We start from the raw sequence: 26,893 nt of genomic DNA, 5'->3' as shown, positions 1-26,893 counted from the left end.
TAAATATGACCTAAAACATCAGATTTTCACACAAGTCCTAAAAGTAGATAAAGAGAACCCAGTTAAACAAATAAGACAAAAATTTACTTGGTCATTTATTTATTGGGGAAAATGATCCATTATTACATATTTGTGAGCGCCAAAAGTATGTGAACCTCTAGGATTAGCAGTTAATTTGAAGGTGCAAGTTGAGTCAGGTGTTTTCAATCAATGGGATGGCAATCAGGTGTGAGTGGCCACCCTGTTTTATTTAAAGAACAGGGTTCTATCAAAGTCTGATCTTCACAACACGTTTGTGGAAGTGTATAGGCACGAATAAAGGAGATTTCTGAGGACCTCAGAAAAAAGCGTTGATGCTCATCAGGCTGGAAAAGGTTACAAAACCATCTCTAAAGAGTTTGGACTCCACCAATCCACAGTCAGACAGATTGTGTAAAGGAAATTCAAGACCATTGTTACCCTCCCCAGGAGTGGTCGACCAGCAAAGATCAAGAGCAATGCATGTAATAGTCGGCGAGGTCACAAAGGACCCCAGGGTAACTTCTAAGCAACTGAAGGCCTCTCTCACATTGGCTGAGTCCACCATCAGGAGAACACTGAACAACAATGGTGTGCATGGCAAGGTTGCAAGGAGAAAGCCACTGCTCTCCAAAAAGAACATTGCTGCTCGTCTGCAGTTTGCTAAAGATCACGTGGACAAGCCAGAAGGCTATTGGAAAAAATGTTTTGTGGATGAATGAGACCAAAATAGAACTTTTTGGTTCAAATGAGAAGCCTTATGTTTGGAGAAAGGAAAACACTGCATTCCAGTACAAGAACCTTATCCCATCTGTGAAACATGGTGGTGGTAGTATCATGGTTTGGGCCTGTTTTGCTGCATCTGGGCCAGGACAGTTGCCATCATTGATGGAACAATGAATTCTGAATTATACCAGCGGATTCTAAAGGAAAATGTCAGGACATCTGTCCATGAATTGAATCTCAAGAGAAGGTGGGTCATGCAGCAAGACAACGACCCTAAGCACCCAAGTCGTTCTACCAAAGAATGGTTAAAGAAGAATAAATTTAATGTTTAGGAATGGCCAAGTCAAAGTCCTGACCTTAATCCAATCAAAATGTTGTGGAAGGGCCTGAAGCGAGCAGTTCATGTGAGGAAACCCACCAACGTCCCAGAGTTGAAGCTGTTCTGTATGGAGGAATGGGCTAAAATTCCTCCAAGCCGGTGTGCAGGACTGATCAACAGTTACCGGAAACGTTTAGTTGCAGTTATTGCTGCACAAGGGGGTCACACCAGAGACTGAAAGCAAAGGTTCACATACTTTTGCCACTCACAGATATGTAATGTTGGATCATTTTGCTCAATAAATAAATGGCCAAGTATAATATTTTTGTCTCATTTGTTTAACTGGGTTCTCTTTATCTACTTTTAGGACTTGTGTGAAAATCTGATGATGTTTTAGGTCCTATTTATGCAGAAATATCGAAAATTCTAAAGGGTTCGCAAACTTTCAAGCACCACTGTAATACAGAGTTAAGTCAATGAAATTCCAAATATTATGATGAAAAGAGGTGTGTGGCATGAAAAAACTGTGTGTGTATATATAGGAAGTCTTGGAGATGTCGGAAGAGAGGAAGAAATCAAGGTAGTGTGCGAGTCTGGCAGGAATAGTCTTTATTGCTCTTGAATTGAGTGTGTTTTTCACTCGAATTTCTGTTCAAAAATCTTTATCAGAAGATTATGAAGTGGAATAATCCCAATGTGATTTTCCTCATGCTTCTGAGATTCATGGCCTGGTTGTGGAATCCTTCAGCAGCCACAGACCGGATGGATTCCCAAAAGGTCGGCAGCATTCTGTAAGGGTTGAATTCTCTGAAGGAAGAGACAGACTGTGAGGAGATATCAAAGACTTGTATTCCCACATTCACCTGGCTGCCTTGAATGGCGATTAAACCAATTTTTGAACTAAAAGATGACTTGTGCAGCTTCTCGTCCCAGGCCAGTAACACGAATCGCAGCACAAACCCACGCACAGACAAATAAGATCATACATTCTCATTCAATTAGAGGTTTATTACTTTATTTTTAATTTATTTTGTTAAGAATATTTATTTTGGAGTGCATTACTGAAGTTTTTGTGTGTGTGAGTTTTTTTTTTTTTTTTTGCTCATCTGGCCGACAGCTGATGACTTATGCCGTCATGTGTTGTCAGTCATCCATATTTCACGGAAATCGCTTCTTCTCTCAGTTCTTCACCAATTTTTATTCTTTTCGGCAGGAAGGTAGGTCTGCCTGGGGTGCATATGGCTTCTTCCCAAATTTGCATAATTGCAATTAATAATGAAGATATGGAGTAATTAATCAATCCCTAACTAGCAGTTTCCACACAAATCGCTGCTTCTCCCTCAGTTCTTCACCACTTTTGATTCTTTCTGGTAGGAAAGTAGGGGTACCTAGGGTGCATATAACTTCTACCCAGATTTGCTTAATTACAATTATTAATGAAGTTAATAGTGGACTAATGAAGCCTTAATGAGCAGTTCAACAAAAATTGCTTCTCAGTCAATTCCTTGCCATTTTGGAATCTTTCTGGTGAATAGGTCGGTATTCCTAGGATCTATATACAGTGGTGCTTGAAAGTTTGTGAACCCTTTAGAATTTTCTATATTTCTGCATAAATATGACCTAAAACAAGATCAGATTTTCACACAAGTCCTAAAAGTAGATAAAGAGAATCCAGTTAAACAAATGAGATAAATATGGGTGATAAAAGAGAGCAACTGGACTTGCTTGAAGATTCTTGAAGACGTTTCACCTCTCACCTTTCACCTCTCATCACAGCCACAGAGTCAGCCATCAGAAACAACAACCTGACCAACACAGAGGCAGAACAACTTAGACTGAAGGTATCAGCTGCTCTGTCCGGTGCAAAAGCACCCCCCTCCAACCTCACCAGCCAAGAAAGGAGGGCTCTTACATTGCTTCAGAGAGACTGGGACATCACCATCCTTCCTGCTGACAAAGGGAGATGCACAGTGGTGCTAAACACAGCGGACTACCACTCAAAGATGACCAGTCTCCTCAGCGACACAACCACCTATGAAACCTTAAGATGGGACCCCACCAGTTGTTACAAAAAGAAAATTGTTAGCTGCCTGCAACAACTAGAAAAGGACCAAGCCATCAACCGATCTCTGTACTACAGATTGTACCCCGGGGAAGCCGTTCCTCTCATATACAGACTCCCCAAGATTCACAAGGAAGGAGCTCCACTCAGACCTATCATCAGCAGTATAAACTCTGTCACCTATAACATTGCCAAACACCTAGCCACCATCCTGGCTCCTCTTGTTGGGAATACGCTACATCACGTCAAAAACTCCCAAGATTTTGCTACTAAAGTTGCAGACCTCAAACTAGACTTAGATGAAACCATGGTTTCTTATGATGTCACTTCTCTTTTCACCTGCATTCCCACCACAGAAGCAGTTGAATCTGTTAGAAAACGACTCCTTCAAGACAACACCTTACTGGATAGAACGAACCTCACCACGGACCAGATTTGCACCCTGCTTGACCTCTGCCTGACTACCACTTATTTCCAGTTTAATGAAAGTTTCTACAGACAGAAGCATGGATGTGCCATGGGCTCACCGGTGTCCCCTATTGTGGCCAATCTTTACATGGAGGAAGTGGAACATAAAGCCTTGACCACTTTTTCAGGAGTTGCTCCCAGCCACTGGTTCAGATACGTGGATGACACCTGGGTTAAAATCAAAGCCCATGAAGTGGAAGCCTTCTCTAAACACATCAATGCAGTGGATATCAACATCAGTTTCACTCGGGAGGACGTAAGTGGGAATAATCTAGCCTTCTTGGATTGTGATGTACACATTAGACAAGACAGAAGCCTTAGCATCGAGGTCTACCGGAAACCCACACACACAGACCAGTACCTACTCTTCGATTCTCACCACCCACTGGACCACAAATTGGGGGTCATTAGGACCTTGCAACACAGGGCTCAGAACATCCCTACAACGGTAGAGGGAAAAGAGAAGGAGCAGAATCACATCAGGAAAGCACTTCAGAACTGTGGGTATCCCAACTGGCCTTTCTTCAAGAGCAGGAAAAGGAACATAACGGACAAGGAGGATAACAGGAACAAATGCAAGAGCATTGTCATTCCCTACATTTTTGGTCTATCTGAGAAACTCAGGAGGATCTTCTACAAACACAACATTCCGGTACATTTCAGACCCAGTAACACCCTGAAGCAGAAATTGGTCCACCCTAAGGACAGAATACCCAGACACAAACAGGACAACGTGGTGTATGCAATTCAGTGCAGTGAGCAATGCACGGACTCGTATATTGGTGAAACCAAGCAACCGCTTCACAGGCGTATGGCTCAACACAGGAGAGCCAGTTCCTCAGGCCAGGACTCTGCTGTCTACCTTCATCTTAACAACAAAGGACACTCATTTCAGGATTCCAGCGTACGCATTTTAGCCAGAGAGGATCGTTGGTATGAGCGAGGAGTTAAAGAAGCCATTTTTGTCAACCTGGAACGGCCATCACTGAACAGAGGTGGGGGTCTAAGACATAATTTATCAGCCACCTACAATGCAGTCCTTGGCACACTTCCCAGACAACTGAATGCACACCAAAACCCAGCTGTTTTCAGTGGCTCACAGGAGGACAGAGAGAATCAGCATTCCATTGATCACCTTAACGGGCAATCCATTGATCACCCTAATGACTCTCGAGGCCATTCACATTCAGCCCCCAGTGACCCACACCAACAGGATGACTCAACGACACCTTAGATGAGCTTTTCATCCATGAGAGGATAAATACCTGATACTCCCTACCAGTCAGACAGAACTGAAGAAGCCTTTCGGATGAGAGGTGAAACGTCTTCAAGAATCTTCAAGCAAGTCCAGTTGCTCTCTTTTACCACCCATAGTTACTATGACCTGGATGACTGAGAATATTCACAGACAAATGAGATAAAAATATTATACTTGGTCATTTATTTATTGAGGAAAATGTTCCAATATTACATATCTGTGAGTGGCAAAAGTATGAGGACTTTGCTTTCAGTATCTGGTGTGACCCCCTTGTGCAGCAATAACTGCAACTAAACGTTTCCGGTAACTGTTGATCAGTCCTGCACACTGGCTTGGAGGAATATTAGCCCATTCCTCCGTACAGAACAGTTTCAACTCTGGGATGTTGGTGGGTTTCCTCACATGAACTGCTCACTTCAGGTCCTTCCACAACATTGCGATTGGATTAAGGTCAGGACTTTGACTTGGCCATTCCAAAACATTAACTTTATTCTTCTTTACCCATTCTTTGGTAGACCAAGTTGTGTGCTTAGGGTCGTTGTCTTGCTGCATGACCCACCTTCTCTTGAGATTCAGTTCATGGACAGATGTCCTGACATTTTCCTTTAGAATTTGCTGGTATAATTCAGAATTCATTGTTCCATCAATGATGGCAAGCTGTTCTGGCCCAGTTGCAGCAAAACAGGCCCAAACCATGATACTACCGCCACCATGTTTCACAGATGGGACAAGGTTCTTATGCTGGAATGCAGTGTTTTCCTTTCTCCAAACATAATGTTTCTCATTTAAACCAAAAAGTTCTGTTTTGTTCTCATCCGTCCACAAAACATTTTTCCAATAGCCTTCTGGCTTGTCCACGTGATCTTTAGCAAACTGCAGACGAGCAGCAATGTTCTTTTTGGAGAGCAGTGGCTTTCTCCTTGCAACCCTACCATGCACACCATTGTTGTTCACTGTTCTCCTGATGGTGGACTCATTAACATTAGCCAATGTGAGAGAGGCCTTCAGTTGCTTAGAAGTTACCCTGTGGGTCCTTTGTGACCTTGCCGACTATTACACGCCTTGCTCTTGATCTTTGTTGGTCGACCCCTCCTGGGGAGGGTAACAATGGTCTTGAATTTCCTCGATTTGTACACAGTCTGTGTGACTGTTGATTGGTGGAGTCCAAACTCTTTAGAGATGGTTTTGTAACCTTTTCCAGCCTGATGAGCATCAACAACGCTTTTTCTGAGGTCCTCAGAAATCTCCTTTTTTTTTTTCGTGCCATAATACACTTCCACAAACGTGTTGTGAAGATCAGACTTTGATAGATCCCTGTTCTTTAAATAAAAGTGTGCCCACTCACACCTGATTGTCATCCTATTGATTGAAAACACCTGACTCTAATTTCACCTTCAAATTAACTGCTAATCCTAGAGGTTCACATACTTTTGCCACTCACAGATATGTAATATTGGATAATTTTCCTCAATAAATAAATAAATAAATAAATGACCAAGTATAATATTTTTGTCTCATTTGTTTAACTGGGTTCTCTTCATGTACTTTTAGGACTTGTGTGAAAATCTGATGATTTTAGGTCATATTTATGCAGAAATATAGACAATTCTAAAGGGTTCACAAACTTTCAAGCACCATCATATATAACTTGCAACATTTATTACGCAAGGTGGCCCACTTTAGATCATTCCTTCTGGACTAGACTGGGCCGGAGTGAGCTACACCGTCATTGATGGTCTCGTTTTACTACTTCTGTTGAATTAAATGTTGGGAATAGACCAATGGAATGAATGAAGTAACAAATTATTTAAATAGTATGTTTTTTTTTTCTTTTTGTTTTTTAATGCTGGTGAAGTCAACAAACTACGATAGGTTTATACCAATCGTAGTTTGACAGGATTTTAACCTGTCTGTCACAGACTTGAAATTCATAGCGTGACCACCGTTAAAACCTAATATCAGTGATATTGAGCAAAATCAATCTCACTACCTCAGCCCTGTCTGTGAAAAGTCAGAAATCTGGTCACTAAGCTTGGTTACTTTTGGGAGGTAGATTTCAAGATTCTGCTTGTGTCTATATAGTTTACATTTTTTGTGTGATTTATTACCCGAGTGTTTCAACCTAGATTTTCAAGACTTGAATTTCAGATAATTGAATTTAGAACTTTATGTATTCAAATAGCTTCGAATTCACATTGAATGCTTTATTTTTTTGCATCTGCATCACCTTTACAAGACATTTTACATTTCACAATCATGAAAAAAATCAAAAGTAATCCCACAAACACAATCGAATCAGTACGAACCTTCAGCTGTATCCAAAATTGGCTGTATTTTAGTTAGTGAAGTTACTGTCGGATAATTTACCGTTAACTTAAATGAATGATAATCTAGCCTAACAGTAAAATGGAAACAATTTTTTTGCACATACAGGTTTAAAGAGTATGCGAAGCATGTACAGCAGTAGTTTTTTGTGATCTATATAATGTTTCTATCCACATTCGCTCATTCACTGGATATGAGCAATCACTCACTCTGATTGGCTACTCTCCTACCAGCTCATATACCATGAGTAGAGAAAAGCAAAGTGGCGGCGCATGTTGCTGAACCAACCAAGGACGAAATAAAATCTCTACTCAAAAACAAATCCCCCAAAAAAGCAACAAAATAGGGAATAAAAGTATTTGATGGTAAGAATGTATCTTTTTTTCCCCCAAGAATTATTATAGCATTTTTCACAAATTGCTCCTGTCATTTCATCTGTTTGTTTCCATTCTAAGCAGAAATGAGTTTGTTGGCTGTTTTGGATAAAGTTTTTATTCATCAAATTTGCAAGGAAAAAAATGCTTTGTTTTTCTCAAAATCCAGTGAATGTGGATAGAATAAAACAGTTGTTCCACTCAATCTTGTCATACATGGCTTATAGCCAACTCAGCACTACGCGACCTCGAGTGTGATATTGCTCTTCTTGTTCTATAAACAAGAAATGAATTTCAAGTACATTTTGGACACTATGGCCAGATTTTCTGTTTATTTTTGTTCTGCTGGCGGAAACAGATCCCGAAGACTCACTTGATAGCACGTTGACTAGCTGGCTCGCTCACATTGATTTGTTCATTCCTGTTGAAGGAGATTCCGGATTGGAAATATTAGAGTACCTTCTTCCTTTTCATCTTCATCTGACGAGCTTTCATATTAAGTATCATTTTCCTCGTACACCGATGACGTTACTGGTGTTTTGAACTCGGAAGTGGAATTTTGCGTGCAGGATGCAGACGCAATGCACAGAGTGATGCATGCAGTGAAACTTCCCATTCTGTTCTGTGAAACGGCAGAATTCTTGGAACGCTGCTTTGACCAATCAGATTAGTGGACCTGAACTAACTGTTATATGATTATTATTAAAGTGAAAGTGTTGTCTACAGCATGGCACAATACAGGTGTGACGGCGCTAATGCAAACTAGTGTGTTCAGTGCCATGTGTTCGATTAAAGGAGCCCCCTGAAACGTACAGTACCAGTCAAAAGTTTGGACACGCCTTCTAATAAATTCAGTGGGGTTTTTTTCTTTATTTTTATTATTTAAGACACTTCGAGTCTCACTGTTCAGCTCAGCTTTTTCTTTATTTCACTGGGGGAGACATGAATGTAAAAACACTGACGTGTGTTTTATTACCAGTGTTGTGATCAAACCCCAGAGACTACTGCATACAGAGAAGTTAAAATACGAAATTTCATCAGTCGCGCGCGCGTTTTCCCACACAAGCAGAGTTCACTTCTCTGCCCGCTGTCACTTTTTTGCATCATCTGTTGTCTCAGCACCTTACACTACCCCTCTATCAGTCATTCTCTGTCTATCTTCTCTCTGTCCCCGTTCTCTCTCCCTTTTCTTGCTATCTCTGCCTTCTTTCTCTCACTCACTCCTTCCTGTCTTCTCTCTCGTTTGTTTCTTGCTGCCTCTCTCTCTCGTTTCTTTTAGTCTCTTGTTTGTTTCTTGCTGCCTCTCCTTCCTTTCTGTCTCTCTCGTTTCTTTCTGTCTTGTTTGTTTCTTACTGTCTCTCCTTTCTCTCTCTCTCTCGCTCGTTTCTTTCTGTCTCTTGTTTGTTTCTTGCTGCCTCTCCTTTCTCTCTCTCTCGCTCGTTTCTTTCTGTCTCTTGTTTGTTTCTTGCTGCCTCTTCTTTCTCTCTCTCTCTCGCTCGTTTCTTTGTCTCTTGCTTGTTTCTTGCTGCCTCTCCTTTCTCTCTCTCTCTCGTCTTCTTGCTGTGTTTGCGCTCTCTCTTCTTGCTCTCTCTCCATTCTTACCGTGTCCCTTGCTGTCTCTCACGCTTGCTGTCTCTCCATTCTTACCGTGTCCCTTGCTGTCTCTCACGCTTGCTGTCTCTCACGCTGTATCTCCCTTCCCCTTCTTTCTTTCTTTCTTTCTTTCTTTCTTTCTTTCTTTCTTTCTTTCTTTCTTTCTTTCTTTCTTTCTTTCTTTCTTTCTTTCTTTTTCCTCAGTTTATTGTCTTTTTCTTGCTTTGTTTCTCTTCTCTCTGTCTCTCCTCCTCACAGTTTCTCTGCGTTCCTGCTTTCCTTTGCCTTATTCACTCTGCTCTTCTCGCCCTTCTTCCTCCCTTTTCTCTCAGACGCATTATCATTCTCATCTATCTTTCTCCTCTCACTTCTGTTTCCCCAGTTTTTTTCCTTTGTCTGCTTTGTTAGTCAGCACATTAACACACCTCTCTCTCTCTCCCTCTCACAGCTCCTTGAGGGCAGTTTCACCTCTCAGGTCAGTCATGAAGTGGACGGCCTGATCTTCCAGCCCATTGGGGTGAGTACAGACCCACACCTCCAATTACACCCCCCCCACCCCCCCCCACACACACACACAGGAATACCGAGTATTAAATTGAATGAATCTGACAGACTCCGTGCTAACAGCAGCTATCAGTATGATTGGTTTGTGATGTCCCCTTTTCCTTTGTTTCTTCTCCTTCCATTTCTTATGTTCATGTTTTTCTATCTCCGGAGCTTCTGTAGTGCTTTATCAACAGATGTCCAGGCTCACACCCTTTTAATCTTCCAGCAGCTGTGTGTGTGTGTGTGTGTGTGTGTGTGTGTGTGTCTGGGCGTGACACAAACACACCGTCAAGGGCACACAGCTTCTAGCAGCTGTGTTTGGTGACACGGCCGTTCTATTCATCAATAGTCAATTGGTGATGAAGGTGATGGATTGCAGGCAGGTGACAGCAAGAAAAGTGCCCTCTCGATGCCTCTGTCTCCCCCCCCCCCCCCCCCCCCCCCAAAAAAAAAAAAATTCTGAAATGAATTCATGCAAAAAGATTGAGAGAGTTTGAATTGCTGCACAAGGATTTTCGTGGCAAAATTGACTGTATCGAGTTTATAGAGACCATAAGGAGTTTTGTTTTTTTGTTTTTTCCCCCAAATGTTTTGTAAACCTCAGGTCTGATTTTGTTCTGAGCATAATGAGTTTGGCCAGCGGTGGGAGGCTAGAGCAGGTGGCAGAGGTGAAAGCTCATTATTCATTCATGTGAACTGGAGGAAATTTAAAGCAGTTTTTAGTTCAGAACTTTGATGATGCCATTATTTATTTCAACTCTACATTATTTATTTCACTCTACAGATTATTAGCATATGGCACAGGATTGCACAGACTCGTTGTGCACATTGGTCCTGTCTTTTCTCGACTGGTTCCTCCTCGTCTCTGCCGTTTTTTGTTGTCCTCCTCCTTTCGTCTTGTCTTGACTAGATAAGAAGATACAAGATGATAAGAGAATACAAGAAGAAAGATGATGAGATGTGACGAGTTGATAATTTTCTCATGTTCATGTCGTCTCATCTCTTCTTGCCACTTCGTTCTTCACTGCTCATCTTTCCTTTTCCCCTTTTCTTCTCATCGCTTCTCTCCTCTCTTTGGGTCTCACCTTTTCTCATCTCTTCTCATCTAGTCACTTCTTGTTTCACTTCTTATCTCTTGTCTTGTCACGTCGTCTTGTAACTTCTGTTCTTGTTTCTTCTCCTTGTCTTGCTTCTCATCTCTTCACATCGTTCTCTCGTTTATTGTCTCATCTCTCCTCTTTTCTTTCCATTGCTTGTCTCATCTCGTCTCGTCTCACCACTTGTTCCTGCATGTCATCTAGTCTCATCGCTTCTCTGCGATGAGAAAATTATTATTATTGCCACCGCCGGTCTCTTGTCTGACCTTTTCTCGTCTATTCTTGTCTCAAAGTAGCTACAGTGCCTCATGATAATAAAACGTAAACTTTGTTATTATTGTGAAAGACAAATATTATCTCTTTCAGTGTCTTTCATTATTATTTTTTTCCCCATGACCATGAAGCAGAATTATTAAAAATGATTAAATCAAGTGTGATTTCAGTAACGAATTTAAGTTTATAGCCTGTAAATTGTTTTATAAGGAATTACTGCATGGAATTGACAATGATTGATTATGAACTTCATTTGAAATTTTATTGCTCATCGCATCACAACCATTTTCTCTCTCTCTCTCTTTTAATACTGAGTGTGATTAATCTTGCAAATGCTTGTTTTCACTCCCTCATGTCAGCACTTACTGACACATCCAGAGGTCTGCACCGTGACCTCATCACTGGATAAGGACTTAAGGCACCATTTTGTAACAGAGCCCTTGCGATTGTTAATAAGGACCAATCACAGACATCGGCGCACATGAATATTAACCTTAATTCAACAGCGCTGTGTTCTAACATCTAACAAAACACTGTAGGGGAAACCAGCTACATTTCCTGCTCAGGTTGATCTGGTGAGTGTGGTCTCTTTACCAGTGGCTCCAGTCCCAATCTCTTTAGATGATGGAATGGTACATTTCAGTGTTTCGTAATCAGCAGAAAGAACTTGGACACACTCAGCCCTGTGGATCTCATATTTTTCAGATATTTGACACAAAAGCTCTGTTGGGGAGAGACGCAACGCCAGTCATGCTTTCCACAGGTTTAGGAAGGACAAAGAGTCTGGCAAAGTGTATGCAAACTCCTCACCCACCAGCCTCCAAGGAAAGCACTATCTGCCCTCTTCCACATACATGAGCTCTCTGACAGCGATTGTCAACTGTCTGTGTGATTTGAAAAGGGAAGGCTAGAGTTATGCAATCCTTTTGACCAATTTTTCTTCCTTGGGTCTTGGCCAATAGCTGTGTATTCTCCAATCTGTTGCGTCACTCAGGAGCCACTCGGGACGTAGACATTTGAAAGTTACAAATGTTCTGTACTGCATAATATTTATCGTTAAAAGACAACATCCTGAACAAAACTTCATCATAGACAAACGTGCAGATGATTTTAACTTCCTCTTCAGACTGTAATATCACACACGCCAATACCACAATGCATTTTTACTGTTTTTATCCTCCGCTGGCTGAAAGGCCTGAAGGGGGGTTATGTTGCAGCGATGTCCGTCCGCCCATCCCAGGAAGGGTGCTCACCTTCTGAAATCAACTCCTCTCACAATTTTTGGAAGAATTTCATGAAACTTGGCAGGATTTTTTGTTATGTCGGTACTACGCATATTGTAATTTCATTCAATTCAGTCATATTTTACCAGAGTTACAGCCCTTGATTCACAAAATTATAATTTGACAATTTCATGAAAGTGTGTTTTCCTTCTGAAATCATCTCCCCCTCACAATTTATGGGGCAATTTCACCAAACTTGGCAAAAGGCTTTGTTGTATGGCGGTTATACGCATATTGAAATTTCATTTAATTTAGGCAAATTTTACCAGAGTTGTGCCCTTGATTATTAACAAACTTTTGCAATTTCATCAAGGTGTGCTTGCTTTCTGAAATCAACTTCCCTCACAATTTTTATTATGTCGTGGCGACGCCCATCTGTCTGTCCCAGGAAGGGTACTCACCTTCTGAAATCAACTCCTCTCACAATTTTTGGAGGAATTTCATGAAACTTGGCAGGATTCTTTGTTATATATCGGTAATACACATATTGCAATTTTGTTCAGTTCAGTCACGTTTTACCAGAGTTATGGCGTAGTTGCCAGCAGTGGATATTGTGCTCTCAGAGCACTCTTGTTTGTTCGATGAGGCAGTACCCATGGAAACATAAAGGCGCTTGCAAAGATCACATCATTGCAATCTGCATATCTCTGCATATCAGAAGAAAGCTACTTGAGACCCCACTCACTCTCCCAACACTTCTGTTTTCCCATCAGATGAAAATGGTTCACAGATTTTACATGAAAAAAGTCAGACATAGAAAAGCGCACCAGCCAGATGTGGACTTGTTATAGTGCAGCCCAGTTTTTTTGTTTTGTTTTTTAAGATTGTTTTTAACCATATAAAAAGGCACATTGTCCTTCTGTCTCCTCTTTCTGATTGTCTCAGTGGGATGGCATCATACAGATCCAGGTTGACACTGAGCTGGTACACGTCTCTCTCCAATAAACAAACAAATCCACAGGTCGCCACCTAGTTTGCTAAACAAACTGTCTCTGTCAGAGTGGTGAAAGTCATATGTCGTACCTGATGTGCATTTGCAGTGAACATTTAATTGTCTCTTTTTTTTTTTTTTTGTTCTTTTTTTTCTGGTACAACCCCAAATCAGAAAAAATTTGGGCCGGTATGAAAATGCAAATAAAAAAAAAAAAAGCTGAGATTTCTAAATTTACTTTGACTTGTATTTCATTGGAGACAGTATGAACCCAAGATATTTCATGTTTTGTCTGGTCAACTTCATTTCACTTGTTAATATACATCCATTCCTGCATTTCAGGCCTGCAACACATTCCAAAAAAAATTAAGACAGGGCAATTTAGGGCTAGTCATGAGAAAACAATTAAATAATGATGTGGTTTGAAACAGGTGATGTCAACAGGTAATCATGATTTGGTACAAAATCAGTATCCAGGAAAGGTCTAGTCTTTGAGGAGCAAAGATGGGCCGAGGATCCCCAGTTTGTTAAAAAAAGGTGTGAGAAAATGAATTAAATGTTTAAAAATACTGTTCCTCAAAGAAATATTTGACCCTCTGTGGTGCATAATATCATTAAACTGTTCAAGTAATCTGGAGGAGTTTTGGTGCATAAAGGGCAAGGGCACAAGCCTAATCTGAACATCCATCATCTTTGATCCCTCAGACAGTACTGCATCAAGAACCGTCATTCATCTATAGCCGATATAACCACATGGGCTCTGGATTACTTTGGCAAGCCTTTGTCAAGCTCTACAACACAGAGTTACATCCACAAATGGCAGTTAAAACTTTATTATGCAAAAAGGAAGCCTTATGTTAAATGTGTCCAGAAGCGCCGTCAACTTCTCTGGGCTCGGAGGCATCTGGGATGTGTATTGTGGTCAGATGAATCAGTATTGCAGGTCTTTTTTGTAAGAAATGGACACTGTATACTCTGGACCAAAGACTAAAAGGAGCATCCAGACTGTCACCAGCAACAAATCCAAAAGCTGCCATCTGTCATGGTATGGGGTTGTGTCAGTGCCCTTGGCCAAGGTAACTGTGATGGAGCATTAATGAAAAAAAAAATTGAGATTTTGGAGCAACATTTGCTGCCATTAAGGCAACACCTTTTCCAGGGATTTCAACAAGACAATGCAAAACCACATTCTGCCCACATTACAAAGGTATGGCTGTGGAAGAAGAGGGTGTATCCCCTCTGTCCCCAGTAGAGAATGTGTGGCAAATTTTGAAATGAAGAATATGACAACGACGACCCCGGACTGTTACACACATTAAGAAGTTTTTGCAGGAAAAACGGGACAAAATAACACCTGAAACACTTCATCACTTGGTATTTTCAGTCCCTAAACATCTTTTAAGTGTTGTGAAAAGAAATAATAAAGTGGTAAATGCTTTAACTTAAAAAAAAAAAGTGTTGCAAGAATCCAAATTGAAACGGGGTTATTTTGAAAAAACAAAATTCATGAGGTAAAACCTCAAATAATGTGCTGCTGTGTTGTTTTGAGTGTGATACAGATCAAAGATTATTCACAAATAATTGTTTTCAGCGTTAGTTTCAATTTCAGCATACCTTCCCAACTTTTTTTTTCTGATTTTGGGTGATAATGTATTCATGATTCAGAAAGCTCTTGTTCATAATAATGAATAATGCAGCTGGCCAGAGACAAGAGAGACCTCACTCATTTAAATCTCATGATCATGATGGTGAGTCGTCTGCTGCCTTCTGATGTGAGCTAGGATTTGACTTTGAACTCCTCAGAGTCTTCTTGCCAGTGTTGACTGTCTTCTGCTATTCACAGTTTCGTGCACTGATCAAGAAATGCACAAATTGTCTCATCAGAAATGGATCACATTACTCCTTGCTCGACTGTCCAACAGTTTACTCATCATGGTGTCATTTTGTTGCCTCGGAGGGAAATGAGTTTGAAATATTTCAGCCAGAAACACAGATCCATTTCTTGAATCAAACAGAAATTGAATGTTAATTTGATCCTTTTCTTTTTAGTCAATCACAACACCACAGATATGTAAAATGTGCCTCCTGTGAGAATGGCCTGAACATGTAGAAGAAAAATCAAACCGAATCAGTGGCTCATGTCGGCTGAGACCTGTGGTGGTATTCGGTATTACACCGAATACCATTTTGCCATTAATCTTCAGCCCCAAAACTGCAATCTTGATTCACATGTAGCATTTGATTCTATACCATTTGCTCTCAGGCAACCATAAAAACTGAGCACATCATTATTTGTTGTCACCAGTGACCATTGACGTTGCACCACATGACAAACACCTAAAGCGCTGCCAGTTTATAGAAGAAGAAAGGGAGAAAAAGAATGAAACACTTTGGGTTGGCAACACTAAATCTGCTTCATGTGAGGTCACATCACATCACCTCATTGTTAATCATTTTCCTTTAACATTTATACATTTTAAGTGTTTTATAATTGCTATTTCAAGTAGCTGGGGTGCTTTGGCTATATTGGAGACAGCGGTGCTTCTAAATTAATGAAAACCCCACCTAAGTGGATGTGGGCTGTAAATAACAGCATGCACGATTGAAATTGAGAGAATTAAGTCAGCTTTAATTCACTAATAGAATCGGGGAGGTTTGTTTCATGCTCTGGCTGATTGCCCTGCCTGCATCTGACATCGTGCTCTCCGTGCAAAGCTGGAAGCAGATTGCTTGGAGCTGCATTATAGAGAGTTTAATGACTGAGGATATGAGCAGCCTGAAAGCGTCAGGATTTCCTGTTAGTCTGACTGATCAAGCTGGTGTGTGCATGTGAGAATTGGGGATTTTGTTGGCAGAGCCTCCCAACAACACCGCACAAACGGCTGAACTCACCTCACTGCCCACAGAAGAGTTCAGACGCTTACATGTTGACTGCTTTCATGCACTCGTCTTACCTTCTCTCTCTCACACACACACACGACACATCCCCCCCTTTTACTTCCACCTTTCTTCTTGTCAGGCTCATTTTCTATTTCACTCCTTTCCTTCTCAATCTTTTTTCCTGCTGTGCGTGTTTGAATGAATGACACTTCTTCACCTCCTCCTACACCAACAAACAGTCGATCAGCCAAACCAGAACGTAAAACACATCCGTTTTGTATGCTTTAAGGGAGGAGGAATGACGTTAGCCACTCATCCAAGATGTACAAGATTCAGTGTTACAGAGATTGTAACTGCATACATGCAGTCATCATGATTTGAGTGTTGATCATTCAGTCGTGCACATCCTGTATTAGATCTGGGGTTAAGTATTTGCAAAGATTCATAATCCATGATAAAACATAGCAAGATTACCACTCCAGTGTGACATGCCTGTAGACGTTCCAGCATCAAATACTTTTGGAATAATAGACAGTCAAGGGCACTACGGTAGCAGTCCAAAGTCTGGAAACATCCGATTTATGTTTTTAATAATCTTAGAGCGCTTTCACAACTATTAGTCCATTTGTAGTGTCTGAATTGGAGCAAAATTGACGCTTTTGGTTCCTTTGCTCTTTGGTTTGATTTGGTGCTGCATATATAATTAAATGAACCAAAAAGCAAAATATTGGCGGCGGGGCAGAGAGCATCCTTGAAAAATCTTTTATGGCAGCAACAGACTGAGATTACAGCAATCATGCAAGTTTATTGCAAGCCACACTTTGTACCATAGATCTAATACATGTGGGTACAGTGGTGCTTGAAAGTTTGTGAACCCTTTAGAATTTTCTATATTTCTGCATAAATATGACCTAAAACATCATCAGATTTTCACACAAGTCCTAAAAGTAGATAAAGAGAACCCAGTTAAACAAATGAGACAAAAATATGATACTTAGTCATTTATTTATTGAGGAAAATGTTCCAATATTACATATCTGTGAGTGGCAAAAGTATGTGAACCTTTGCTTTCAGTATCTGGTGTGACCCCCTTGTGCAGCAATAACTGCAACTAAATGTTTCCGGTAACTGTTGATCAGTCCTGCACACTGGCTTGGAGGAATTTTAGCCTATTCCTCCATATAGAACAGCTTCAACTCTGGGATGTTGGTGGGTTTCCTCACATGAACTGCTCGCTTCAGGTCCTTCCACAACATTTTGATTGGATTAAGGTCAGGACTTTGACTTGGCCATTCCAAAACATTAACTTTATTCTTCCTTAACCATTCTTTGGTAGAACGAGTTGTGTGCTTAGGGTCGTTGTCTTGCTGCATGACCCACCTTCTCTTGAGATTCAGTTCATGGACAGATGTCCTGACATTTTCCTTTAGAATTTGCTGGTATAATTTAGAATTCATTGTTCCATCAATGATGACAAGCCGTCCTGGCCCAGATGTAGCAGAACAGACCCAAACCATGATACTACCACCACCATGTTTCACAGATGGGATAAGGTTCTTATGCTGGAATGCAGTGTTTTCCTTTCTCCAAACATAACGCTTCTCATTTAAACCAAAAAGTTCTATTTTTTTCTCATCCATCCACAAAACATTTTTCCAATAGTCTTCTGGCTTGTCCACGTGATCTTTAACAAACTGCAGACGAGCGGCAATGTTCTTTTTGGAGAGCAGTGGCTTTCTCCTTGCAACCCTGCCATGCACACCATTGTTGTTCAGTGTTCTCCTGATGGTGGACTCATGAACATTCACATTAGCCAATGTGAGAGAGGCCTTCAGTTGCTTAGAAGTTACCCTGTGGTCCTTTGTGACCTCGCTGACTATTACACGCCTTGCTCTTGGAGTGATCTTTGTTGGTCGACCACTCTTGGGGAGGGTAACAATGGTCTTGAATTTCCTCCATTTGTACACAATCTGTCTGACTGTGGAGTCCAAACTCTTTAGAGATGGTTTTGTAACCTTTTCCAGCCTGATGAGCATCAACAACACTTTTTTTCTTAGGTCCTCAGAAATTTCCTTTGTTCGTGCCATGATACACTTCCACAAACGTGTTGTGAAGATCAGACTTTGATAGATCCCTGTTCTTTAAATAAAACAGGGTGACCACTCACACCTGATTGTCATCCTATTGATTGAAAACACCGGACTCTAATTTCACATTCAAATTAACTGCTAATCCTAGAGGTTCACATACTTTTGCCACTCACAGATATGTAATATGGGATAATTTTCCTCAATAAATAAATAAATGACCAAGTATAATATTTTTGTCTCATTTGTTTAACTGGGTTCTCTTTATCTACTTTTAGGACTTGTGTGAAAATCTGATGTTGTTCTAGGTCATATTTGTGCAGAAATATAGAAAATTCTAAAGGGTTCACAAACTTTCAAGCACCACTGTACATCATCAAGTTAGATGTATGTAGACTGTATGATAATGACACCAGTGTTGTAGTCGAGTCCACAGTGTTCACGTCCGAGTCATTAAAAAAAATTTGAGTCAAGTCCAACACTCCAACCGCACCATTTGATGGCGGCTGTTTCAGCTTCATTAACATGACTGTTCCTGAACATGACGTATGAACAGGTGAATGTGCATTCTCTTTGTCAGGGAGTGCGAAGTATTTTGTCAGAGATGGTTGGGAGACAGATGTAAGTGCAGAAGGTGTGTTTATTAATACAAGTGAAGACGGATAAAAATCCAGAACTGCAGGCAAAAATCGTAAAACAGTGAAATGGGCAATAGGTTGAGTGAGGCACAAACAGGCTATCGTAGAGTCTGCAGAATCAAAGTTGAGAAACAGGGAATCAGGAAGCCAAACCAGGAAATAAGGCTCGATAACGTGTCAGCAATGCAACTCAATACTTCGCAAAGTAAGTGCGTTTTCACAGTTTTTATATAGGCGCGCTGATTGCGCCTTAATCCTGTGCAGGTGCAGGTCGTTTACGGCACATGCATGAGAGTCCACTTGGCACGCACGCTGTCCGGAGCGCGCCTGAGAGTCTGTCTGATGCACGCGCCAAGGCGCACAGGTGTGACACTCTTGCACAAAATTAGTGCAAAATTAATGTAGATATAAACATTTTATGCCAAAATATTATGGCATGTTACAAAAAATAAAGAAGAAAAAAATCTGAGTCTTTGTCTTCAATTTACGAGTCCTAATGCAGTTAATGCACAAGTCTGAGTCATCAGTGCTCAAGTCCAAGTCGAGTCATGAGTCTTTGAAATTAGGGCACGAGTCGGACTCGAGTCCAAGTCCTGGACTCGAGTACTACAAGCCTGGATGAGACATACTGAATCAAAGCTTTATGACACGAATCAACATATGAGAATAACATGCCATCAACGTGCGTCATCCATCTGTTCTGCTGTAGTGGTAAACAGTGAAGGTAAGCAAGAATCGAGGTTGCATTCAGGTTTTGGTGCCAGTGTGTGCATTCTTATTGGTTGGCTAGTAGATGTAGGTTTTAGCAGCAGTCGTTCTGACACTAAGAATATTTTGTCCCTTGCTGTCTTTGGACACAAGACCATGCAATGTAGGACCACTGTTTTATAGTTAGGATCAAAGATATCACCACATTTCTTCTCATGTTGGTCATCTTTTGTCTGGGACAGCCCAAAATCAACGTGTGTGTGTGTTCCCGCCGTTATTTGGCTCCCGGATGGTGTAACAGAAAAGCATTTGCTCGTTTGTCAGTTGATTGCCAGTATGAATCCTGACAATGCCACTGCCATAGCTGGGAGAGTGAAATTGGTCATGCTGTCTTGGTGGGAGGGATGGCATAATCTCTCTCTCCCCTGTCAATTACAGGGACACTAGCCAATCATGGTCATCTGTGAGCCTATGTATGAGGAAGAGGGCAGAGCGCTTTCCTCCGATTGTGTTACACTGCAAGAGCAGCAGTGTGAAAAAAATGCAGTAGGCTGGATTGAAGCGCACGTCCAGGAGGAAGCACGTGTTAGCCTTTAACCCTCCCTGGTTGGTAGCTATAGTATGATTGGGGAGGGTTAGCTGATGGGTGGGAATTGGTAGGTGGCCAGTCTTGGGAGAAATATGGGGAATTAACATTTATTTATTTATTTATTTATTTATTTATTCATTCCATTCAATGGTCATCAATGTGGTGACAGGAAAAGGTGCCAACACCAATGTTTGCAAAGTGATGTTAGAAAAAGCACCTGAGCTGTTTGCTCTTCAGAAGAGACACTGTGTACAAATGGTGCTGCCTAAATGCCGATGGATATTATTTTTACTGATGGATAACCCCATCCCCGCCCTATTCAGTATAACAGCTGATACTAATAAACTGGTACCTTGCTTATTCTGTGATTATTCTCACAGAAGCGTATGAATATACAGTTGTGGTCAGAAGTTTACATACAGTGACATGAATGTCATCTTGGATATGAATGTCATGGCAACATTTGGGCTTTCAGTGATTTCTTTGAACTGTTCTTTTTCTGTGGCAGAATGATTGTACAGCATACATCTTTAATAAAAAAAAAAAACACTAGAATTTGGTGCACAAGTTTTAATTTCCTTTGGGTTTTCTGAAATCAACACAGGGTCAGAATTATACATAGAGGGTCAAAAATTTACATACGCTCACTTAGATTATTAATTCAGAGGTGCTGGAACTTCTGAAAAGTCTCTTATCTTGCCAAAGCCGAGGTCTCTTAACTTCTTGTTAGTGATCATGATTGACTACAGCTGGTAGTTTCTCTGTGCCTTCATAAAAAGGGTTTGTTTACAGCACTCCATTGGATTGATCACCACACAGTAAAAATGGGAAAGTCCAAGGAGCTCAGTGCAGATCTGAGAAAGAGGATCACAGATGTACACAACTCTGGAATGTCTCTTGGAGCCATTTCTAAATAACTGCAAATTCCAAGATCAGTTCAAACAATTGTATCCAAGTTATTGTGAGGTGAAGTCACTTTGCCAAGACACTTTGCTTCAAGAAGAAAACCCAAACTGTCACCCTCAGCTGAAAGGAAATTGCTTTGGATGATCAGGAACAACCTGGGAACCACCATGGCACAGCCCTGCCATGAACTGGAAGCTGATGGATCATTGTCTACAGTTCAGATCACCATGGACTAAGAGGCTGCTATCCAAGAAATAACCCCCTGCTCCAAAATTGACACATTCAAGCTTAACTAAAGTTTGAAGCTGACCACACAGACAAAGAAAAAGCCTTCTGGAGGATAGCTGTATGGTCAGATGAGACAAAGATTGAGTTGTTTGGCCACGGTGACCACCATGTACAGAGGAACACTGTACCAGCTGCTGGTGGTGGTAGGATCATCATGCTCTGGGGCTGTTTTGCTGCCAGTGGAACTGGTTCATTGCACAAAGTGGATGGAATAATGAAGAAGGACTATCTCAGAATTCTTCAGTATAAACCATCAGAAACTTAAACACGACTTGGGAGTTACAACAGGACAATGAACCCAAACGCACATCAGAGCGTGTTGTGGAGGATAAAGCAGGCTAATGTTAAGCTTAAAACAAGTCCTGACTTCAAACCCATTGAAAATATATGGACCGTGCTTGTAAGTCCAGCCCATGCCAAGAAAAAAAAAAATTAATTGAATTCTTCCAATTCTACCATGAAGAGCGGTGAAATATCCAACCAGAATTCTGCCAGAAGCTTGTTTATGGTAAACAAAAATGTTTGGTCAAGGTGAATCTTGCGAAGAGACGTTTTACCCAAATATTAGGTGTGCTGTATGTATAATTTTGACCTTGTGTTGATTTCAGAAAACCCAAAGAAAATTAAAACTTGTGCACCAACTTCTTGTTTAAATTAAAGATGTATGCTGTACATTCTGCCACAGAAAAAGAACAGTTTAAAGAAATCACTGAAAGCCCAAATATTGCCATGACATTCATATCCAAGATGACATTCATGTCACTGTATGTAAACTTCTGACCACAACTGTATTTATTTCCACAATAAAAAAGTAGCTTTTTAATCACTAAAACTTGGGTAAAGCAGTTAAAAAGTGCTTAGCATGTGTGTAAACCTCCCACATGGCAGCATGCAGCTGGTGAACCAAGACTGTGCCAAGAATGTGCAAAAGTGTCATCAAGGCAGATCTGAAGACTGTGCTCACTGCCTGCTCACGTCTGTTTGAGGCTGTAGATTAAGCACCTTATGCCGTTTTGTTGAGGTCTGAGTGATCAAACTATACCCCATGATCTTTTTTTATTATTATTTTTAAACACAGTGAATGAAGATAGACAAGGACTATATCTGTGGTTGATTCGTTTCTATTTTCCACAAAAGGACATAGCTGTTCTCCTTGGATCCAAACTCGATGAGCTCACCACCGAGTTCTGAGCACGTTGTGAATCACTCGACATTCTGCTCCAGTTAAACTCACAGTTTTGCAGATGACACACTTGAACACTTGTTTGAATATTCAGACGCTTAAGACTAAGGAGAAGAGCAAGTGAAATTACAGCTTGTTCCCTGGATTAAATTTAGGATACTTGGCAAGTCTCCGCTTTCCGCCTCCCGTGTGCAGTACGTGCCAGGTCTCATCAGCGAAGCATCGTGTAACTTGTATTTTACGTGAGCAAGAGTTGCACACAACATAAAATGTAACATCTGCATTCACTCTTGACCCCCTTAACATGCATTGTGAGAATGATTCATGACTTCAGAAATTTCTTTCGACCTGTTCTTGTTACTTCCAGGCTATAAATGACATCCACACAGTGGATATAGGCTAATATCGACACATGTGGAGCTGTTCCACACTATGCTACTCGTTCTCTTTCTTTTTCTCTTTCTATGTGTACGCCTGCTTGAAGCATCAAGCCATTAGTGAGCTCAGGGCTGTTTTGGGATGAATTGTGTGCACCTGTGGGTGTATGAATCCTGCTTTATGACTCACATCCCATGGATGTGGATGACATCCTCCATCCCTCCCGTGATGGTTCTGTGTTAGGCTGATGCGTACTGCACCTGTACTTTGCAAGCTGCACAGGCACAGAGCAACACATCCTCTCCAAATTCTCCTCCACACTTAGAAAGCTCTCAAGCTCACTCTTTCCTGCTCATCTGTTCTTCTCCTTGTCTGTCCATCAACCAGCACTCATAGCTCCATAGCTTTGGCATCCTTGGCTGCTCTTGAGGAGCTCCTCATCACTAAGTCCTTCTGTAGAGATTTAAGCAGTCACACAGACTTTACACATTCAAAACGAGGTTGAAGACCCAGTTAAAAATCTGGACGGCTTCCCATAAGTTGAATCCTTCTACCGTTCTGCAGCCTTTTTTTTTTTTCTATTCCCTGTTCCTTAGCCAGTCTTCTTGTGCAGTATGGAACACCATACTAATACTGGGTGGCATGGATTCAATGAGGTATTGGCAACATTCCTTTGAGGATTCTGGTCCAATGTTGGTGTGACTGCAGTATATAATTTTTCAGGCAAATATTCGTGCTGCCGATCTCTCATTCTGCCACATCTCAAAGGGTGCTCTATTGGATTCAGATCTGGTGACTGGTGAAGCCACTGAACTGCACTGGTGACTTGTGCTTTGTGACATTTATAAGATGGAAAAGTTGTGGCCATGATCAGTGACTGGTGATCAAACAATGCTTAATTAGTGTTAAGGTGCCCAAAGTGTTCCAAGAAAACATTCCCCACATCATTACACCACCACCACCAGCAGCCTCATAACACATCACAGGTTGGGTCCATGGGTTCATTCTTTTTCATGCCAAATTCTGACCCTACCATCAGCATGTTCCAGGAGGAATCGAGATTCATCAGACCAGGTGACATTAGAGGCCTGTTGCCTCAGGTTCCTGTTCGTGTCTTACCGGAGTGTAGCCAGATGTAGTGATCTGCTATTGTATCCCACCCACCCTGAGGTTTGGCATGTTGTGTGTTCAGAGATGCTTTTCTGCTTACCATGGTCGTAAAGAGTAGTTATTTTAGTTACTGTAAGCTTCCTGACAGCTTCAGCCAGTCTGGATATAATCCTCTGACCTCATCAGGGTGTACAGAACCAGATGTTAGCAACATCCACCCAAGATACTATATGTCATACGTGAGAATTGCTATCAAGCGTATGATATTTTAGTGGTTATATGTTTCTTCCTGAAGGGTAGTAAAATGTTTGGGAATCGTACTTTTGAGATGGTCATCGTTAATTTTAAAGGTGCTGACTGCAGAGTTGAATTCTAGGCCAAATGTTCTATTTCTTTTGCTGTTAGAGTTTCGAGATGGTTCACTGCTGAGCGCACATACACCGTGTATCCTGTGTGTAAATGTTTTGCTGAGATAAAAAGCGTCCCACGTTTTACGATTCCAGAGATTGACGAAGCAAGTGAGCAACAATATCATATGACCACCGTGAGGCGTGTTTGACCTACTTTTAACCAAAACAAGTCATCATGGGCAAACATGGCAGACTCCGCTCTCCTGCCAGCTAAAAGCCAGCCGAAAAGAAAAGGAAAGCCTGCCTAGTGAATGCAACTGCAAGATAGAGCAAAGTTAGATGATGTCATTTTTCTGGACAGATAACTAAATCATTCTAGCTAGTGCTTAGCTATCTTAGCCTTAGAATGCATGGGCTCGACTCTGCGGTAGCAAGTATGGAGTTATACACCTAATGTTTTGATCTTACAGGGAAAGAAACTACCTCTGAAAGAAACAATCTTTTCTCTGTTACAAAAGCAGTAACAGAGAAAAGATATTTCCGTCTTTTGTTTCACGGATCTATTCGCGAATGTCAACCACAAATTCTATTCCTGTGACTCAGAACTCTCCACATTTGATGCAATGTCACGATGCTTTCCGTGTGACGCAGTTCCATAGTTAGGCTAATTAGTTAAAGCTCATTGCGTTCAGCTATTCCCGTTGGGCCATACAGTTTATTTGAAGAGGCAGGATATTTGGTCCCAAAACGGAGAAAAGCGACCCTCAGCACATCAAAATGATCACATTTCATCCACACGATATTGTTCTTGAGAGACACAGGAAAATGACATGCACAGTTTTTTAAAAAAATGAAAAATTTCAGATGACTTTGCAGTCAGCACTTGTAAGTGAAGTGCTGTAGTGGTGGGAAAAAATTCACTTATTTTAAAGCTTGGTACTTAAAAAATGTTTTGTGTCAGCCAAGTATTTCAACAAGAAATGTTTTTGTACTGTATATTCATACTCGCGCTAAGCAGGTGCTTAGCTTGATTTTCAGGGCAGCTCCAGAAAATCCAATTTTTAGAATTAGAATTTTTAGAACGCAATGAGCTTTAACTAATCCATCTGAGGTTGCCAAGTATTTGTGTCACTAGAGTTCTCAGGGATTTTTTTTTTTAATGTGTCTCCACTTGCTTTGAAGCAATAAATATTTTTAATGAATATCTAATTGTGGGTTTGTACGTCATCAGCATCTGCACCAGGCCCTAATTTCAGTTCTAGTCTTTCAGTTCTGCTCATAGTGAAGCTTTTCTATAGAGCTTTATCAGGTTTCATCGTGACATACAGCCTCAGAAGAGCAGATGATCCTCCCACTTCCAGAAACTGTGGCTTCGAGAAGTGAGCAGGTGTTAGAATAGCCTTGCTCATTTTACAGACAGACTCTCTCTCAGGAGAGAAAGTGGAAAGGGCAGCATGGTTGAACTCAGGCTTTTTGTGTCACATTTCGGATAATGTAGTCAGCTAGCGAAGAGTTCAGGAAGAACGAGTTCACAGGGGAGCTGCTACGTGTCGGATAAAGCTCTTGTCAGAACTTCCTGTTAGTGGTAGCTTTCCCTTTCATCTCCTCTGTGTGTGTGTGTGTGTGTGTGTGTGTGTGTGTGTGTGTGTGTGTGTGTGTGTGTGTGTGTCCTTTCCCCCCCCAGCTCTGTCATTGCTGCAGTCTTGAAATGATTGGATTAATTACAGTGCCTTTGGATTGTAAGAAATGTAATATACTAATGAAAACATGATTTTTTTTTTGTAGTACAGGTTACTGAATCAGCATAGTTGGTGTACATTTATAGAAATTGAAAGACCATGTTAGGTTCGATAACTGAGTAGTTTCGTTTCTTCATTTCCTTTACTTGTAAATGTGTAGCGATCAGGTTAGCAGCTGAGCAGAGCCAAGCTGAGTCTACTAGAAGCTTGAGATGATTGACAATATTATCAAGAACCATGGTGAGGTTTAATATATAACGATGGCCATTTGTTGCACCCGTTTTAAACGTCTGTCAGAAAATGCAACATCTGCAGCTTTACGATGAAGTAAAACAACTTGGAAATTGAAAAGCATCTTCTCGCATACACTAAATGCTAATATGTACTGATCGTGAAGAAGCAGATTAAAAAGAACTCTGTGCTGGAATGAGTGAATGACGTCTCTGGATACAGTGACACATTGACCTTTGTGTCTGTAGAAACCAATAGACAATTCTGACACTGAATAAAAAGCAAAATCTGTGTTTTCACGTTGGATTCCGAACATGTTTGTGTATGATAGACAAGCAGAAACATGTGCTTTGACACTGTAAAGATGAATCCACTCCATTTCCTGCATGTGCTGGCGTCTTTTCGTAAAAAGTACAACAGAACAACAGAATATTTTCGTTAAGGTCTAAAATGAATAAAATAATATATACCGTACACGTTTTTTAAGATTCTGTTTTTGTTGCATCATGAACTCCCTGGACTTCTTTGACTAC

The 26,893-nt window shown here is 41.0% G+C and overlaps 1 protein-coding gene across 1 annotated transcript in view; it reads left to right on the top strand.

The window, feature by feature from the left end:
* rngtt (RNA guanylyltransferase and 5'-phosphatase) overlaps window positions 1–26,893 on the top strand; it is a 298,354-nt gene that overhangs the window by 219,813 nt on the left and 51,648 nt on the right. Inside the window, exon 12 of the mRNA XM_060914040.1 lies at window positions 9,592–9,660. Within this exon, the coding sequence (XP_060770023.1) occupies window positions 9,592–9,660 (69 nt within the window). The remainder of the gene's footprint in view (window positions 1–9,591; window positions 9,661–26,893) is intronic.

Source organism: Neoarius graeffei, chromosome 2 (genome assembly GCF_027579695.1).
Source record: "Neoarius graeffei isolate fNeoGra1 chromosome 2, fNeoGra1.pri, whole genome shotgun sequence".
In the NCBI taxonomy this organism is placed as follows: Eukaryota; Metazoa; Chordata; class Actinopteri; order Siluriformes; family Ariidae; genus Neoarius; species Neoarius graeffei.
The sequence above is the reverse complement of the archived record's forward strand: the minus strand, read 5'-3'. Positions and strand labels throughout refer to the sequence as shown.